The sequence below is a fragment of the Patiria miniata genome, unplaced genomic scaffold, assembly GCF_015706575.1.
Source record: "Patiria miniata isolate m_02_andy unplaced genomic scaffold, ASM1570657v1 HiC_scaffold_9, whole genome shotgun sequence".
Lineage (NCBI taxonomy): Eukaryota > Metazoa > Echinodermata > Asteroidea > Valvatida > Asterinidae > Patiria > Patiria miniata.
In genome coordinates, this window is record NW_024037076.1 from 8,518,113 (window position 1) to 8,537,966 (window position 19,854).

At 40.9% G+C, this 19,854-nt stretch overlaps 2 protein-coding genes across 2 annotated transcripts; both read left to right on the forward strand.

The window, feature by feature from the left end:
• Positions 1 to 2,465: 2,465 nt before the first annotated feature.
• LOC119720722 (exosome complex component RRP4-like) lies at positions 2,466 to 13,579 on the forward strand. Its single transcript, XM_038190538.1, has 8 exons — positions 2,466 to 2,613; positions 4,221 to 4,322; positions 5,261 to 5,306; positions 6,979 to 7,134; positions 8,073 to 8,141; positions 9,926 to 10,102; positions 12,187 to 12,315; positions 12,936 to 13,579. The coding sequence occupies exons 1-8, from the start codon at positions 2,501 to 2,503 to the stop codon at positions 13,011 to 13,013; spliced, it is 870 nt and encodes a 289-aa protein (XP_038046466.1). The 5' UTR covers positions 2,466 to 2,500; the 3' UTR covers positions 13,014 to 13,579.
• Positions 13,580 to 17,612: 4,033 nt separating this feature from the next.
• LOC119720401 (allatostatin-A receptor-like) lies at positions 17,613 to 18,587 on the forward strand. Its single transcript, XM_038190066.1, has one exon. It carries the CDS (start codon positions 17,613 to 17,615, stop codon positions 18,579 to 18,581), a length of 969 nt encoding a protein of 322 aa, XP_038045994.1. The 3' UTR covers positions 18,582 to 18,587.
• Positions 18,588 to 19,854: the final 1,267 nt, after the last annotated feature.

Below are 19,854 nucleotides of genomic sequence, written 5' to 3' on the forward strand. Positions count from 1 at the left end.
AACCAAAGTTGAAAAAAATAGAGATAAACAAAAATCAAAAAGTTATGTGCTAGCCAAGCTTTCAGGGGTCGGTCTGAGCCATAACAATGCCCCAGCCCGCCCCTTAGTTCTCTTCTGGGCTCTCGGGTGTCCCGGCCAATACACACTTCCTTCCCTGTCCATCCATATAACCCCGGAGGGCCAGGCACCATGTAAAAGCAAGAGCTAAGGGAGGAACAGGGCGGCCCCTAAGCCCTGATCCTCCGAGTGGACCACATGCCCTGAACCTATACGAAGGCGCCAACCTGGAACTCACGGACAGTACCAGCCGCAGAGCTTACCGATTAAGCTAAGGTACCGTTGGTAATTTACGACGGGAAATTAAACATCTTATAATGACTGAATAGAACGCGTGCGTTGAAAAGCAAAAAGACACCGACGGGATTCGATACCGGGCTCCGCGATTCGTGGACGACGAATCTAACCACTCGGCCATCAGGCTTCCTTGGAATTCTCCTCAAAAACAATTTGTCTTAATAATAGGCGGAGAAACCCGGAGCATTGCTGTGTGCATCTGTTTTGGCTCCATGGGCGAACAGAATCGAAGTCGATATTTCAGGCAATAATGAATCATCTGTTTTGTTTGGAAAATTGTATACGGCAGCCTCATTAGTCGTAGGCCGTGTGCTAAACATGTCTTGTCGTTACGCGACAATGAACACTATTATTATGTAGCCTGAAACAGGTTTAAGGGGCGGATCTCGAAATTTTGCCGGACTGGGGGTAAGGAGTCGGGCCCGTTAGATGTTTATATCTGATCTTATCATTTTTCATAATTGTACAGCCTATACATTATTCTGTGTGTGTCAGAGCGGGATTGGCGGGGCGGGATGGGGGGGGGGGGGGTCGACCCCTGCTGTGGATCCGCGCCTGACTTCTATTCTTTGTATTTTGGACAGGGACAGATACGGATTCTCAACTCCGCCACTACTACTTTAGTATTGTGCGGACATTTTTAAAAAAGGAAACGATAATTGTTTTGACAGATTTTTTAAAAACAGTTTAAATCAGGCCTGTATTGCGTTCGCTTTTCAATCCTTCATCAGCCTGTGATCAGACATTATTTTCGTGCAAAATAATGTGAAGAGCAAGTTTTCATCCTTAACTCTCAAAATACGAATATTGAAATGTAAACAAAAACAACCCTACACCAGGACACCACATTGCACTAGGGGCGCTGTTCACGATATTGGTATTTTATTTTTAGTACAAAGATTTAAACTTGGTGATATGTATGTGGCCTATTTTCAAGTAGTATAATAGGGGTGTAAGTGGCGCCACCAACGTCAAAAAATAGCGCCCCCCCCCAAAAAAAAAAATAACAAACAAAATACTACTACTAAGGGGCCATTCAGAATTTTTAATGTTTTAAAATTTCGACTTTATTTCCAAATTATTTTGACCCACCCACCCACCCCTAATTTCGATTTATAAAAAAACTGATTTGTTACGCAGTATTAAAAAACAAAACATGTACATGTACATGTACATGTACATGTACATGCACTTGCATGTACATCACTACATCCCACTGGCGGGCCTGTGCGGGTTGCGTGTCCTTTCGGAAAGACTTGGATCTTTTTTTCCATGAAAAGTGAATTTGGATTTTCAATTATTTAGCTTGACCTACCCACCCACAATTTGGAAAAATAGTCGAAATTTTAAAACATTGAAAATTCTGAATGGCCCCTAAGTGGCGCCACCAACGTCAAAAAATAGCGCCCCCCAAAAAAAATAAAAATAATAAAAAAAAAAAAAATACTACTACTAAGGGGCCATTCAGAATTTTCAATGTTTTAAAATTTCGACTTTATTTCCCAATTATTTTGACCCACCCACCCACCCCTAATTTCGATTCATAAAAAAACTGATTTGTTACGCAGTATTAAAAAACAAAACATGTACATGTACATGTACATGTACATGCACTTGCATGTACATCATTACATCCCACTGGCGGGCCTGTGCGGGTTGCGTGTCCTTTCGGAAAGACCTTTAATTTTTTTTTATTTCGTATTTTTTTTTTCAATTCTGTGCTGTTGTTCGTGTTTGTTTTTATCTGTATTGTAACATTTGTTCTTATTTTTATTCACATTCCATCTTTTACATATTTTGTCTTTATTCTAATTGTTGTACTTAGTGTGATTTTACATAATGTTCTTCTTTTCTATTGCATTTTATTCTTATCATTTTACACAGGGCCCTCAGTAATAGAGCTGTTTTTTTAACTGATAAATAAAACGATAAATAACATATAAATCAACGGCACCAAGATTGTCTCTTCATCGGTATCTTAAATTTTTTTTGGCAAAAAGGAAAGGAATCTGGACAGAAAGTGGGTCAGTCCGGAGTATTTAAGCTTAATTGTAGAGGGCCAGACTCCGGGAGAGAAGGGGGGGGGGGGGGGGGAGTAACTAGAGCTTCAGCTTGCATATTTCAACAACAGGGGGCGCACTCCAACATGGCGACTTACATTAGACCGGCGAGGAAACGAAAATGTAGTAAAACTATTCAGGAACCCAAGCGTCTTGTCACACCAGGAGACGTAATCACATCCGACACTGATTTTATGAGGTACATGAAATGCTATGGTTGAAAATGAAACAAGATTTTGGGACGAAATCGTGATGGAATTGTAGGCCTACATGTTCTGCACTGCACTGGCTGCCCTGGCCTCGTCTCATGGGGTCATGCTATGCTAGCCCCACTAGCGTGGCCGTCGGTATGCTGCGCTGAACCTCTGGCCACACACCGTGGTACCGCGCGCTACTGAGGACGAAGTTTTCATAAAATTCAGGGCAGTTTCTTACATTCTCAGTTTCTTACTTTCTTATGGTCATGGTTGTATTCTATGATGTCTCACCTATCACTTCTGGGATGCTTAGGTCTAATGATGTTCCATTTTCCGAGATATTCTTCAATCTTTCTGGAGCCCATATGCACTCGTGAAACGTCTGGTGGTGGCAGCCATTTTGAATGTGACAAGAGATGACCTCAAGTTGTGACGTCGCGTTTATGCAAATTGCTTGTCGAGCGCGCGAGGGCGCGAGTTGCAAAAGCCCTAAATAAAGTTAATCATTGGGTTGTCATGACAACCCAATGATAAATTTAGGACTGGGTAACTCCAGCTAGCCTACACCTTTTTTTGCAATTTTGAACGGCTTCTTGAATCTTACTAGGTCTAGGGTAGTAGTAGTTTTACTATAGTATTAGTAGTAAATCACAATTTTCCTGCGCGGTTTAAATTAGGGCCTATAGCGCCTACTGCTGGTTATTGCGTTGCAATTCAGCACACCTTGATAATAATATACAGTCAACCTGGAGTTGAGTTTTGGAGCGGCGGCTGTATATTTTACCCCACGACTATGTCCAGTACTTCTTGACATAAGTTTAGTCCACTCAAAGTGTACCTTGGTTGAATCGATCCCGATGGTGCAAAAAAATGATAAAAACAGTCCCATTTCCGTACCGAAGCTACCGTTTGAGATTTAACGAATAATGTGCCCACGAAGCGTTGTTGGCGTGACGTCAGAATAGCCAAGAGTCTTTCGGTCTGGGAACCGACCACAGACACCGTCTAGGGCCTATAGTGAATATCGAGGACGGCGTCCGACCGGCCAATCACGAGGCACCTCGTGATCGGCCCGTCTGATGCCGCCCTCGACGGTGTCTGTGGTTCTTCAATGGCTCCTCAGGCATGCACCTTATGATCAACACCAGACCCCCTGCTGTGTTTCGTCCCAACTATTGTTGGGATTTCCCAACTATTCCGTCCAAGCTGGGACAGCCCCAACTACAGTGGGGACCGGCCCAGGTATAGTTGGGAGCATTGCCGTACATTGTAGTTTGGGCATAACAGCAATACGCATGAGGGGACCTCTTGTTTGGAAATTCCACAGCTGTAAATTCATCCCAAGATATTAATTTCTTAATTCCTATGTTACTTCATCAACTCCTAATCCTATTCTCTTCTATTATTTCTTTTCTGCAACTACATGCCCTCTATAAGTTTAGATCAGATTAATTTAACCAAGATTTGCTGGGTCATACATGTATGCCCAAGGCTTCAATTCGACCCAAAATTCCAAGGAAGAAATGAATAGTCCCAATCTTGGGCACGAAGATCTTGGAATTCAAACCACATTTCTTTTAAGTAGCCATTCATTGTTTTTGTCATGCAGAGGACATGGAACTTATATGGAGGAAGACAAGCTCCATGCATCAGTAGCAGGGGTTGTAGAAACAGTCAATAAGCTCATCTGTGTAAAGCCACTCAAGACAAGGTGGGTCAATGTTTAGTAGAGATCTAGCCCCAGACACATGTAAATGTGTCTCAAATACTGGACTGCCGCTGTATTTCAGAGCCACGTAGCAATTCATTTCCTGAAACAGTGTAGATTTCAAATTCAGGAGACACAACTTTTTGGGAAAGTTAGCTTGCACCGCTCTGTGGCGCTAAATATGGAGAAGGTCAAGTATTTGAGACATTTATGGGGCTAGTTGAGATCAAGTGTTGCTATGTATTTTTGTGAATTAAGGACGAGCTGCTCAAAAGTGTACTAGTGTGCATGTACATTGGTTCAAATTAATAAGGGTATAAATATGAACTTGGGAGGTGTTAAGTGCTATGTTTAAAGGGAATATACAACATTTGCAAATATCGAAAAACAAAACTACCAATTTTTTTACGAAATACCTTACTAGGATGTTGGTAAATGACAGTCTAAAGCATCCTGTAAAATTATGGCACCATGTGTGAAGTCCTTTTCAAGAAAAGTGGTATTTTGTATACATTTCCTACGGTGGTCGGCCGACCACCGTTGGAAAAACCTAACTATTTTCAACTACTGCTCCAAATTTCCCTTTTTTCAGTCCAAATTTTGATTGCTATTGGTTACATGTTCTTGAACGGGTGCAGGCCAGTTAGACTGATTCCATTACCTTACAATTGATCCATTTCATCTTTAGTGGAGTCAGGGAACCAGACTACTTGAACATTTTTGGTTTTCTTGGTTTTTTAAGTATTTTTAAACACAAAACTTCAAACATGTCAGTGTAACAATTTAATCTGTTATACTAACCCCTCAAAATAGTTCATTTCCGAAAATTACAGCAAAAGCCAATGATGTACATTCCCTTTAAGACTGGTTGGAGTCTGGAATGCTGATAACTATCCGAGGCAAAGGGTAATCAAATGATTGATTAAATTTGTTCTTCACAGATACAATGGTGAAGTTGGAGATGTGGTCATTGGCAGAATAACAGAGGTACGTGTATCACAAACAAATGATTACAAACACTCTTTACTGCTCAGTGTATAGCAGTCAGCGAGTGTGTACTTCAATCAAAACCCTTCGTAAAATGCAGCAATGTTCAACAAGGTGTAGAATTCTTTGGGACCATTGTTGCAGTTGCATCAATGCCCCCCAGGGCTCATTGAACAAGGTCACTGTTGGATTGTGTTGTGGCTAACATACTCATTTGAATGGCTAGCCACTCGACTTGATACTGACTTGCGATGGACTTGTGAGGACTTAACTAAGGGAATAAATGTGTGCTCCGGAGGTTTTTATCACTCTGTTTAAGACCGCTTAGAGTCTGGGTGCTGATAATTACCCGAGCCGGAGGCGAGGGTAATTATCAGCACCCAGACTCTAAGCGATCTTAAACAAGCGTTCTTAAACAAGCGGTCTTAAACAGAGTGATAAATATCGACCCAGCACACATTTATTCCCATTCATAAATACCTTTTCGGTAAAAAAAATCAAATAATTTGTTCAAAAAATCTCGGTTTTGTTCAACAAGTTCACTTCATGCTTTTTGAAACATCCCTCTAGCAAAATAATGGAGTGTTCAGCTGGCGAGTAAGATGTAAACAACCCTTTTATGGAGATTGACGCGTGCGTAGCATGTTCTGCGCGATGTCGCGCAGAACGCACCTGGGGTGTTGCGTTTTGAATTTAGAACTATAAAATTCTGACTCACTGGTAGTGTTGCACACGCCTACGTGAGGATTGTGAACGTTCAGCCAATGAAATGGTAAGAGGCACTGGATTTTTAGGAGTCCACATTTTATGTGACACTGGAAAAGTGTTTAAGACCAACTAGCCATGTCTTTATCATCGGTTTAAGACCAGCCATGTGACGGGTTCTCGACCAATAGGAATAGCTAAACTGTCTGAGGTATTTATGAATAAACTATTATACACAGGTACATGTCATTACTTTTGCTATTGCCCTACCATATTTTACATGGATCTACTTTTGCATGCATTTGTGTGCTACCCTAAAGGTTATTCTTAAAAATATAAGACTAAGAAAGCAGTGTGCACAATTGATTCAGAATGGCTATTCACTGGGAGTCTAGCATCTGGTCTACATGTACACAATGGACTGAATTCAGTCCATTCGTTTCATTGTCATTGTGGAGTACTTGATACATGTACTTGGTACTTGGTTAGTTTCCTCCTGAAACATCCTCTAGGGATCTTGACTAGCAAGTCACAGGGAGGTGTTGGCATCTAGGTCTCGGTCACAATGTGGTTATAATAGTTGTCTCTAAAGGTCTTGTGCGTCACAGATTCAGTGATGTGTTGGGCAGATCATTCCAGAATTTTAATAGTCCTTGGCAAAAAAAGAGTTCTTGAATGCAGTTGCGCATGTTTGTACTATGTTGAATTGGTTGTTGTTTCCCCTTCTCGATCACTGTTGAGTCATCTGGTGGGTTTCCCTTCTGTCAGTTAACTTGTCCCATGCAAGGGACGATAGCATGTTGGAGACACTACATGTACTCTATTATCCCTATACAATAGCACTGCCCAGCTCACAACTCAGTTAAACAGTGAGATGTGTACAAAGAGGACACAATGGTGGCCCGCTGGGACCAGTGAAACTCTTTAAGATTCAACCTTATGTTATAATCTTGGATCAATTATTCAGGTAGGCCAAAAGAGATGGAAAGTGGACACCAACTCCCGTCTGAACTCCGCCCTGATGCTGTCTGCCGTCAACCTGCCTGGCGGGGAGCTGAGACGAAGGTCAGCCGAAGATGAACTCCTGATGAGGGAGTATCTGGCTGAGGGTGACCTCATTAGTGTATCCTTTGAACTTTAACCTTTGAACATTGACCTTTGAAATTTTACCTTGGAACTGTGACCTGTAGAAGAAAGTATAACATGATTTCCAGCAGGTTTGAAAACAGAAATGTCTCCAAGACCACACCCAAATGAGCTCTCAATTTATGAGACCATCAGATTTGAGTTGAATCCAAGGTATATGAACAAGGACTCCAAATTATTGGACTTTGAACAAAAAAAAAACAGTTGGGTTGTTTTAGTTTTCGGGATAAGTTAACAAAAAAAATTGTCGGAAGTCTAAATTTCAAAATAGTTTAGGTAAGACGTTAAGTAAAAATAATACAATTTTTTTAAATTGTGTTTACTTAAGTCTGTGGCCCGTTCTCGACGTGTTTTGCCTCTGAAAAATAATTTGAAGAAAACTTCAAAAGGTCTGTTTGCAGCAGTTTTGAAAATAGGAATATTTCCAAAACCACACCCAAATGAGCCCTGAGTTTATGAGACCATCAGATTTGAGTTGAATCCAAGGTATGTGAAGAAGGACTCCAAATTATTGGACTTTGAACACAAAAAAAAACAAAAACAGTTGGATTGTTTAAGTTTTGGGATAAGTTAAAAAAAAAAGTCTAGATTTCAAAATAGTTGACGTTGACTCAAAAAAATGAAGTTTGCACCTGAAGGCCGAAGTTGATTTTGTTTTACTTAGTCTGTGGCCTAGTTCTGGATTTGTATTGTCTCTGAAAATGATTTAAAAGAAAACTGGAAAGGTCGTGAAGGAGGGGAATCAAACACCTTTTAACATGAAACCTGCACATTCAAGATTCAGCTTATGTACATCTTTGTAATCATTGGAAGGCAAAGGTTACCAATTTTAAAAAGTTCACCCAATTTGCAAAACATTTCTGACACTCGTGCTCTGTTTGCTTTATTGATTGTTTCCTTGATGCACCTATTCAGGCTGAGGTGCAGTCAGTATTTTCAGATGGTGCTCTTTCAATCCACACAAGAAGTCTGAAATATGGAAAGGTGAGAGACACCTTCAGTCTTTCAAATTAAATTGATACATTTTCCAAACATTTCAAATGAGGCCTTCTGTAACTGCAATTGACTTACCACAAATACAGTGTATGCATTAACCCTGCAAGCTGGGAAGGGGCTCACGCGCTAGGCACTTTTTTGGTTCTTAACTTTTTTGATGAAGCTATCGCCCAATTCCCTTGAAACTACATGTATTCCTAAAGTGAACCTTGAGATGGTATGGTCGCTTTTCTTGTAGGAGTTCACTTGGGGGTCAGCCGTCCCTGGAAAAGTTGGGCCTCCAGCCAAAGCCCATTCACTTGTGCACAAAAAAAGTTCTTAAAAAAGTTCGCCTAGTTGATCATGAGGTGCCCTCACAACAATGTCATCAATCATCCTGGCCCAGTGACAGCTGGGGAACCTATTTAGGCCTTTAGAGAAAGGATTGTGTACACGGAATGGTATTTGACACCGAAATCAAAACTGCCTCACGCGTGAGCACCTTGGGAACTCGGCGTCAGTTTTTTTGCTTCGCAGCTCGCAGGTTTAAAAGGCCAAATGGGATGAGGCACCTTTTTGTCAGCTAGTGTCTGATTCCAACATCAGTACTGAGAAAGTGAGAATCAGTTTTGGGATGTTTGAAAGCTTAAGTTTCTGCTCAATAGCTAGCAAGCATTTGACTAAATAGCGAGGGAAAAGACATGAAACACAGACGATTGCACACAATTTGCCTGGTTGACTCAATAGAAACAGTTGGCAATCGACGAACTAGTTAAATTTTCAGTGAGAAGACGTTTAGGATCGGATACATCTATACATGCTTGTACTGCTTTGTAAATTAAATAGGTTGACAGGGGTCTGTAATTCTTTGTTATATATAACTGGACAAGGTCCCATTCTTAAAACTTGAGTTCTGTTTAGGCATCTCGATTCTTATCCAGAAAAAAAATGTATCGGGTAAAAGTTGCAGGATTCTGAACAAGTTGTTCACAACATTCCTGCTATGAAGTTATCAGCATTGATGATTGAAGTATTTGCCAATGAAAAATTTCCCCGGAACAAATGCAGAGCATCTTCCGGACAAAGTGAATGACTCTAACAGAAACTTGTCTGGAACTTGTACCGGATATGAAATGAGATGTGAGTTGATAGGTGTTAAAGTTTCTTTATTTAAAGGGAATATACAACATTTGCAAACATCGAAAAATAAAACAACCAAGTTTTTTCGAAATACTTTACAAGGATGTTGGTAAGTGACAGTCTAAAGCATCCTGTAAAATTATGGCACCTGGTGTGAAGTCATTTTCAAGAAAATGGTATTTTTGTATACATTTCCAATGGTGGTCGGCCGCCCACCGTTGGAAAAACCTAACTATTTTTCAACTACTGCTCCAACTTTACACATTTTTCCATTCAAGTTTTGTTTGCTATTGGTTACATGTTCGTGAACGGGTGCAGGCCAGCTAGACTGGTTCCCTTACCTTACAATTTTCCGGCATCTATAAATTGATCCATTTTATCTTTAGTGGAGTCAAGGAACCAGACTACTTGAAAATATTTGTTTTTCATGTTTTTTTCCAGCATTTTCGAACACAAAACTTCAAACTTGTCCGTGTAACAATATTTGATCTATTATACTAACCCCTCAAATAGTTCATTTCTGAATATTACAGCAAAAGCCAATGATGTACATTCCCTTTAAATGTTTGAATTGGTAAACGTTGCATCAACAGTTTATTTATTCAGACATTACTGCATATGCTAATCCTTTATATCTCTCATCCTCATTCAAGCTTGGTCAAGGCGTTCTGGTCACTGTCTCACCCTCCCTGATCAAACGACGCAAGACCCACTTCCACAACCTAACCTGTGGTGCCAGCATCATCCTGGGCAACAACGGCTACGTCTGGATCAGCCCCATGGCGGGGGCCGAGGAGGAGGAGGGTGGGGGCTTCATTCAGAATCTGGAGGTGGGTAAAAAATCAATGTAGACAATCTTATCGAGAATGGTGAAGGACTCTTGTCCGGAATAGTTTGGAGACCACTTTGCAGTGTTGTAGTGAGTCCATCACAAGTCCTTTTGCAATTCCAGTCTTTAAGGTAAACATGTAGTCCATCATTTTGAACAAACGTGCTCAAAATCTAAAGAAGGGTGCTCAACAACCAACTTGATGAAGTTTCAGCTCAACTTCAGCTATATATTTCAAGAAAAACAGCATTCTAGGATCTCGATTTCAAATCAAAAGTTGCTGAATCATGTTTTGAATTGGGCCTGCAGCATCCACCGAGACACGTTCTCACTGAACGTGATGTCACACACTGATCAAACTAATTATAACTGCTATGCGCTCGTGTGCGTCGTGTCAACGCTTGCGCGTGCTTCGCCGAATAAAAACAAACAAACTACTAATGGAAATTTCCAATGGTATTTCTTAAGATGCACTGTTGGAAAGGCCTTCTTTCGCTGATTTCTTCAAAATGACAGCATGCCAGAAAGAACAATTTCACCGAGAGTTTAGTCCCCTTACTATCTTTCAACCAAGTATGTTTTTCAACAATAATTACGTCTGTTACTTTTTGGACAGCTGCAAATGATGGACTGTAGCTTTAAGTTTGGTCACAAGTAATGGGATGAACAATGACAGCAAGTGACTTGACTTGAGACTGAAGGACGTGTGATGGTCTTGTGATGGACTTGCAGGGACTTGTGATGTGTTCGACTACAACACTGGACCACAACACAAGTGGTTTATGATGTGAAACTTTGCTGCAAATCCTGCATGGACAACTCATTGTCAATCACCTTTTGAACTTTATAACACCAAATTAAGTTTTGCCCTTTACCAACGTTTTAAACACTGTATACTCAGTGTGTTACCTCCCGAGTGAAAGTTGGAAAAAATCACTCGGGTGGGACTCGAACCCACGACCTCCTGCTTTCTAGTGCAGATGTCTTACCACTCGACCACCGAGCTAACGGGATCGGTTGGTCGGTTCGAATCTGATGTACATAGCAGCGGGTACCGCATAAACTATCGGTAAAGGTAAAACGTCATCGTAAAGGGCAAAACCTATTTTGATTTATATCACCCCGGCGCAAAAATTCCATCTTATAATAGTTTATGCGGTCGAGTGGTAAGACATCTGCACTAGAAAGCAGGAGGTCGTGGGTTCCAGTCCCACCCGAGTGATTTTTTCCAACTTTCACTCGGGAGGTAACACACTGAGTATACAGTGTTTAAAACGTTGGTAAAGGGCAAAACCTAATTTGATTTATATTACCCCGGCGCAAAAATTCCATCTTATAATAACGTTATAACATATGCTGCTGTTTTTGTTTCATATCTTAAATAAACAGGAGGCAAGCGAGGGGGGGGGGGGGCTGGTTTCTTACTTGCCCCCTACCGCCGTCCCGGCGATATGGTGCCATTTATTTGTAGGACATAAAAGCACCAGCACCTCACAACCGCTACAAGTAGTATTGACAAACCGCTTTTTTCTCTATTTTTGCAAATGGAAAAACAAGCAATGGAGCCACTAACCTGCATATGCCGCTATTGTAGAAGATTGACTGCAGGAGCATTGAGTTCTCACATGTGATTTGCACACAAACGTGGTAGCTATCACAGCTGATGAAGAATAATTATAAAATCATTCTCCTACTTAAATAGTGGCCTCCCGAGTGTAACATTGAATAATGCATTTTGTCTTTAAACCACGAAAGGAGAATGCGGGGTTTTAACCTGCGACCTCCAGATTACCGTTCATGTGCTCTACCTACTGAGCTATCCAGCCCTATGTTGGCGGTTCCCCATTTCGTCAATGTCTTTGGTCAAGGGCGCTAGTCCTATGGTTTCTGACTAGCACACTCAAACAAAGACACTGACAATCCGGGGAACCCCCAACACAGGGCTAGATAGCTCAGTTGGCAGAGCACCGGTATGGTTTTTCCGGAGGTTGCAGGTTCAAAACCACCTCCAGTCAAATTTTGCTGTTCAAATTTATCATTATTTAATGCATTTAAGTGTTATTTAATGTATTTTTTTTTCTTCAGCCTGTTCTACTTTCAGATAGGGAGGTCATGACCAGACTCAAGAACTGCATTGTGGGATTAGCTGAGTATCGCATGATGCTGTACGACACGAGTATTCTGTATACCTATGAGGCGTCACTAAAATACACAGTGAGTAAAAACAAATCTGCTGCATGGACAAACAAGATTCAACAAAGATTTTTGAAATTTAGAACAGTGAAGGTTATTAAAACAAACGAGTTGGTAAAAAGCTGAATATTTTGAGAATGTGAAGTTATTTGAAAATTAAATATCTTTATTTATTTTTTTTTCTCTCAAGTTTTCTTGCTTTTCAATTAAGATTCCATAAAAGAAAGAAGCGGTCACTCTTTCAAATTTGAAATTGTTCAATATACATATACATTGAATAACTCACAGACAATTTGAAGGTTATTCTGTTATGCATAGGATGTTGTAGTCTGAGTATCACCCGTTATCCGTGGAGCCAAGTCTCTGTATAACATTTGATATGTCAAAGCATGCAGAGTTAGAAGAGTAGAAAAATTTCAACTTCTACGACGTGTTCAGCGACAATCAGACAATTTCTTAGTTTTGTGACCTGAGCATAATTTTTGTGCTTGATGCCGACGGTTCCTTCGTGGCGCAAGCAAATCGTGGGTCAACCTGAGGCCGGCTTTATATCCATTGTCTCTGTCATATGCTTCAGTATGGTTAAGGGCGACAAACTGTTTTTTGGTTGTAAACAAATGGTGTGTTTGTTTTTTCTGCAGCTTGAAGAGCTTCTGAAACCAGAGCTCATGGAGGAGGTTGTGGAAGACACAAGGCGGAGACTGGAACAAGAGACATAGCAGAAAGCAGTCAACCAGATATGGAGAGCCAAAGAGGAAAAGAAACACGCCTCACAAAAAAAAAAAAATAGTACACCAAAAAATGAAACGAAAAAAAATCAAAAGAGAAAATTTTTTAATCCCTTGAATTAAGTAGCGTCCCACTAGACATGCTTTCTTACTTTGTCTTAGGGCCATTTCGACTAGCATGGGTGTGCATAAAATACACAATGCTCATGTATTTTCTTTTTGGGGTAAGATAAACACATTATAAAGTATTTGAAAAGAGTCAGCCGAAATATACGGTTTCACACAGCGAGTTACACCCAATTTCGCTTGTACAGTACTCACATCCTTGTCTGTCTGATCAGTCCATTTCATCTCATCATGATCATCAATGATCACACCTGGACATTTGGTTTTATGAACCCTTTTGAGAACAATGTCATTTACCTCCACATCTAGAGTTTTGCTCTAGATCCTATGATCATTACAATGGTTTTATCATAATTTAAAACAAGACGATTTGTATTCAGCCAGCTAGAGATCTTCATCAAGGCAATAAATAATTTTTGTTCGAGACAACACCAGCAAGTCGTCTTGCCATTAACTGTGAGAGTTGTGTGGTCGGCATACATGAGCTACAGAAACTTCATTTGGGTCAAAATAGTGATAAAGTCAATAGCACATTTCATTTTTCCAACTTACTTCAGAGGGGGATCTATACCGACTTTTGCGGGGGGGGGGGGGGGGAGGGGGGGTGTTTACACCCGTCAGATTCAGGCCCGTCAGATACATATTAACCGCGTTGAATAACTTTACTTTGTTGTGTCAGAGCAGGGGAGGGGTTCGACAACCCAAACCCCCAACTCCCCCCCAAAACCTCTGGATCCGCGCCTGCATGTCAATGACTGTAAAAAGCAAGTCTATAAAGCCCCATGTAATGTCTTTTTAAATTCAATCCTTAATGTGCATTTTTGTGTTCCGCTTGACTTTGTTTGGTTTGGGGCTTTGTTTTCTTGTGTTTTCCTATTTTGTGAAATGGTATATTTTTGGGAAATGTTCACAATTAAAGAAACGTTATTTGAAACAGGTATTTGAGATATAACAAGGTACATTTTTATTTTTCCCGGTACAATATTGCATACTTCGTTTTTTACTTCAATTGGAAATTGCGACATTACTAATGGTATTATATAGTCATATTGATCGAACGAAACTTCGTTTTGATTAAAGTCAATTATTAAAAATTCATTGCTTTATTACATAGACCATTGTTTTGTTTTTAATAATACCGTAGGCCTTCCGAGCAGATGTAAATTTCGAACTAAAAAAAGTTTTAAAAAGATAGAGGATGAAAAAAAAATCAAAAAGTTATATGCTAGCCAAGGGCCCTATCGATGCCCCTTCATAACCCCTTAGCACTCCTCTGGGATCTCGGATGTCCCGGCCAATACACACTTCCTTCCCTGTCTATCCATGTAACCCCGGAGGGCCAGGCACCATGTAAAAGCAAAGAGCTAAGGGAGGAACAGGGCGGCCCCTAAGCCCTGATCCTCCGAGTAGACCACATGCCCTAAACCTGTACGAAGGCGCCAACCTGGAACTTGCGGACAGTACCAGCCGCAGTGCTTACCGATTAAGCTAAGGTTGTATGGCGGGAAATTAAACATCTTATAATGACTGAATAGAACGCGTGCGTTGAAAAGCAAACAGACACCAACGGCACTAGATTCGTGGACGACGAATCTAACCACTCGTCCATCATGCTTCCTTAGAATTCTCCTCAAAAACGTGGAACATTGCTGAGCTGTGTGCATCTGTTTTGGCTCCGTGGACGAACAGAAGACTATATTTCGGGCAATACTGAATTAGTCAACTGTTTTGTTTGGAAAATTGTATACGGCAGCCTCGTTAGTCGTAGTTCTAAACATACTTATCGTTACGCAACAATGAATACTATTATTGTTTACGAAATAGACACTAATCCGCTTAGAAATCTTTGTTCAACTTTTGGGGCTGACAGGCTGCATACCAGTAGGTTGTTAGTTGAGTGACTTTGAAGTGCCGTCGAGATAATGGAGCAAGACCGGCCTTTTACCGGCCGGAAGGGGCAAAAAAAAAATACAGGCCGAGGATCATACCGGCCTCAAAGGTCCGGTACAGGGCAGCGCAGTGGAAGAGGTCAGATGTAGCCATCCAGAAAATTCTACCTCCTAGAGAGCACATGGCTACATTAATTGGCAGATATAGGCCTATATGACGCTTTTCAATTTTTTTTACCAATAAGGCGGGCGTATTGGCCGCCATATTGGCCGCCATATTGGCCGTTGAATTTGAAGCATGATAGCAAAAAGGGATACCAGAAATGAATTTGTGAGGGTCAAAAAAATCATATAACTAACAATTTTATTGATGATTTTATCATATTATTAGGCTGATAATGACTTTTTCAATTTAAAGAAAGATAGCAAAAAAAAAAAAAAGAAACCAGAAATGAGTTTTTGAGGGTCTAACACATATAACTAACCATTTTATTCATGCTTTTATTATATAATTTGGCTGATATGTATATGCCTTTTCCCCCAGTTTTTACCATTTTTGGCGGCCATATTGGCCGCTATCTTGGATATCTCCAGAGCATCGGATTTGTTTTTACCGTTAACATCCAAAAAGTGTTTAAAGACCCTAAAAGGCACCCAAACAATTAAGTGTTGGTTAGTTCTGGAGGGGGGGGGGGTGCACGTGGGTCCCCATACAAACTTTACTAATTGTTATTGCAGTTCTTTGTGCACGCAGGTCTATTGTATTTAATCTTATGATAACACACGTGTGTACAAGCTGGTTTCTGACAATTTTTCTGTAAATGCACGCCATTTTTACTTTAGAACAATATCAACATGTCTCCCCAATTTCGAGAAATCTGCCTTTGAAAAGGTGAAAACATTTTTGGAGCCACCCTGTAGATCGAGAGCAATCAGCAGCCATACAGGGTGAGTAAAAAAAAAACGAAACCAAAAATGTCGGGACCATTGTTTTAGTGACGTTCTGCATGTAGCACTTTCAAAATATAGGATATGAAAGCCCAATTCATAAGCTTTCTTTTAGTACAAGAATCATTCAAATCACTTATGTACTTTGTAAGTTACGGAGTTTTAAAGACAACCGACGTTTCAGGTTCTGTGCACGGATCACAAAAAACGTTCGGTGTTCTTTCAGCAAAACGAAAACAAATCACATAGGGATGTGTGTGAATTGTTTTTCGTTTTGCTGAAAGAACACACACTTTTTTTGTGATCCGTGGATAGAACTTTAAAGCGGTGGTTGTGTTTAAAACTCCGTAACTTGAAAAGTACATGAGTGATTTGAATGATTCTTGTGCTAAAAAAAAAACGCTGATGAATTGGAATTTCATATCCTAGATTTTGAAAGTGCTACAGGCAGAACTTCACTAAAACAATGGTCCCGACATTTGGGTTTCGTTTTTTTTTACTCACCCTGTATTTGAGGTGTGTTTTGTTATTAATGCACAAGAAGTCTATACTCCTGCATATCCCTGATGAACGAAAGGCACCTCAAACATGGCTGCAGTACAAATGATCTATCTTGAAAAGTAACCTACAAGAACTTCAACAAGATCTTTGAGGCAGATACTGCAAGGAACGAAATATCAGACCATGTATTACTATTTTGATATAGAAATTCCAGCAAAGACTATTAAATCATGACTGGTAAGTTTCAGCGCACACACATGTATTATTAGATTGCCGTTTACGTCACTGAGTCCTGCGATTTATTTTCATTTCGTTTATTATTTGGCAGGTATAAAACAAAATATACATATAAAAATATATTAAGATGTATATGTATCAACAAGTAAGTACAATTATGGAAATCAGAGGGACAAATAAGCGAGTAGGAAAAAGAAAAAACTTAAGTGCACCCTGCAGGATCTTTAAAAAGTTAACTTAATAACTATAGAGTAGTTCTCAAGGTATTCTCCTTTCCTGTCAAAAGGAAATTTTTGGAGAGGAAAGCTTTCAATTTTGCTTCCTAAGCTGAGCTAATGGAGGTTTTAAAACAGCTTTGTTCTTCAAGTTTCATGGGAAACATGAATCGGTCGAGCTTTTACCAAACGAAACGTGACTTCGTGACTTGGTTGTTGGTTTGCCCGAGGACAAAAGCAAGATAGGATTGAAGGGATTCTTTTCAATTGAAATCCATTATGAATCTGTCTTTAATGTTTCGACCATTGTTACAAATAAATGAAAACCACAATGAAAGCGTATGCGTCTATGAGCATTACTTCCAAGTTAATTGCCACATATGCTTTTAAACTGGATAAACCTTGATAGCATGAGACCTGCACGAAATTTCATCACAAATGAAAACATAAACCTGAGTCTTGTATTCAATCGAGGAAAAGGAGAAATTCGATTGATGGTAAACGCTACATCAATACGAAGTGGACCATCTGCTTTGATTCACTTGTGGGCAATATGTCGGTTTGAAAAGTGGAATTGATTAAATTCTAGGCACTCAAAGTTACATCAGTGTGTCGGTATAATAAAACGGGGTTGTCTTGTCTTGAAGTAACACACCGCTGCAAAAATCTCCAAGATGAGTGCTCGGTCTATTCTACGTACAGTCATCGGGAGCATTGGCATCCTGGGTAACTCTGTCGTCTGCATTGTCATCGCTAAAGTTCCGGCCATGAGAACGCTGACCAACGCCTTCATCTTCAACCAGGCTCTGATCGATCTACTCGGCTCGTTGTTCATGGTGCTTCACAATAACATCAGAGCACCGAAGGTACTGCATCCCAATGCCGTGATCGCGACCATCCAGTGCTACATTTGGCAGTCAAATGTCATCCTCTGGGTTCTTTACGTCGCATCGACTTTGAATCTGGTCGCTCTTACATCTGAGCGCTACGTGGCCATAGTGTACCCGTTCAAGTACGTGACTTACTTCGGTAGGAAACAGGCCACGGGTATGCTTGTTGCAGTTTGGGTGTTGGCAATCGGCTACAAAGGCACCAATGCGTTCTATTATCGAATGGAGGATCGCGCTTGCGTGTTTGCCAGTCTGTCTACCGCGGCGAACGTGGCATGGGGAACTATTGCATTTCTCGTCGAGTACTTGATCCCGTTGATTTTTATGTCTTTCTGCTACGTCCACATCATCCTTCAGCTGAAGAAAGCTTCGACAAATGTCCACGCCGAGCCATCAACCAGCCAACAAAGCGACAATAGTATGAGTGGTTCCCTTCTTCGCGCCCGACGTAACACGTTGAAGACCCTCTTCATTGTCTTTGTGACATACACCATCTGCTGGTCGCCCAATCAGATCGCCTTCTTCATGTTTAACGTCGGGTTTTTCTCGCTAGATTACAACAGCGCTTTCTATTTTATCTCAGCGGTGCTGGTGCAGCTGAACTCTTGCATGAACCCGATCATCTACGCCTTCAAGTACAAACAGTTCCAGACAGGTGTACGAGTTTTGCTAGAACCGTGTTTCCCGAAACTGGCTCCTAAACGCCAGCAGGAATCGGTGGCAACCATTGCTGGCAACCACCGCCCAAATTAAGGACAATTTCGTGTCACAGTACATGTACTACGTGTAGTACTGCGCGATCTCTTCATAACTGCACGTCACCACTAAATAAAGCCGTATGCTTGCCACAGAAAGCACTCTCATCACGTCACGTACACCTCTTCTTTCTGAACATCACTGACTCCCAATCACCTTCAAGACAGCACTAGCATGTACAAAACCGTATCGAACAAGTTCTCATAATCCTGATGTTATTGATCACACTCGACTCTATATTTCCTAAGCTGTGAGTGCTCTGTGTGAACTCGAGTCCCTAACCTTGAAAGATCACTCTCAGTGGATGCTAATTAAACACGAACTTTCCGAGTTGTGCTCAAAAACAGCTAGCGAGACCGTGTAACTCCGTCCTTTCCGGAGATCTTCCAAAGGTTGGAGACAACAAGGTGGCGTCTCAGAGGATGAACTTGTAGCTTTAAACTGTAATCGTCACCACGAACAGCCTGCGAAACAGCTCTTGCTCTGGGAGCCGCTACGTGGCACCAAGAAGCTAGGAAGGCAGAACATCACATTAAAATTGTAGATTAAAATTGTAGTGGAAGATCGAGACGATTTGTAGATCAAAATGTGGAGCTTAGCCCGCCCGAATGTGGCCGACGGAGTAGTCCTAGTAGTATGTTTTTTTTGTAGTTTATTTTTTATCTCAGCAAACCTTGAAATGACAAGGTCTCGATCCGCTCGGAAATCAATACCGCGCACTCTCAGGAGAACTGGGAAACGTGCTTTCTCCGCTGCTATGGTTTCCAAATATGGAACACTCTGCCCATCACTGTCCGGAATGGATCGTCGTCTGTTGAGCAGTTTAAAAGATTCTCAAAAACCTATTCTAATCTCACTTTAACCCAGTTTTGTAGGTTTGTTCAAACCGCTTCTGAAACGTATGGCGTCTTATAATAGAATGCGTGACAACCTGCGGCGGTCGTTGTGGTGATTTTGAAAAATGCTCAGAATGGGTTAATACATGTGTCAAAACTTAGGTTAAGGCCGATACTTTATGGCTCTTTTTTGGGAATCGAAGGGCGCTGAGCAAAATATGCAATCTCAATTCTAACTGGGTTTATTAAGCTTTTCACTGTGGGCCTATGTGATTTTGGCTGTATTTATTAGCAATATATCTGGCTATTAGTTCAAATACAAGCTTATCAACCTCGTCCCCATACGCTCCAATAGCTGCTCCAAGGCCTCGTCCTGGTACTCGATCATGTTGCATGTTTAAAAATCTCCTCTCTTAATTTATTGAGTGAAAATG

Excerpts from the sequence above, each read along its gene's own strand:
- LOC119720722 (XM_038190538.1), top strand. The coding sequence starts at position 2,501 with ATGGCGACTTACATTAGACCGGCGAGGAAACGAAAATGTAGTAAAACT. Across the intron at positions 8,142-9,925 it reads GAAGTCTGAAATATGGAAAG|CTTGGTCAAGGCGTTCTGGT; the intron begins GTGAGAGACACC and ends TCCTCATTCAAG. Across the intron at positions 12,316-12,935 it reads AGGCGTCACTAAAATACACA|CTTGAAGAGCTTCTGAAACC; the intron begins GTGAGTAAAAAC and ends TTTTTTCTGCAG.
- LOC119720401 (XM_038190066.1), top strand. The coding sequence starts at position 17,613 with ATGAGTGCTCGGTCTATTCTACGTACAGTCATCGGGAGCATTGGCATC.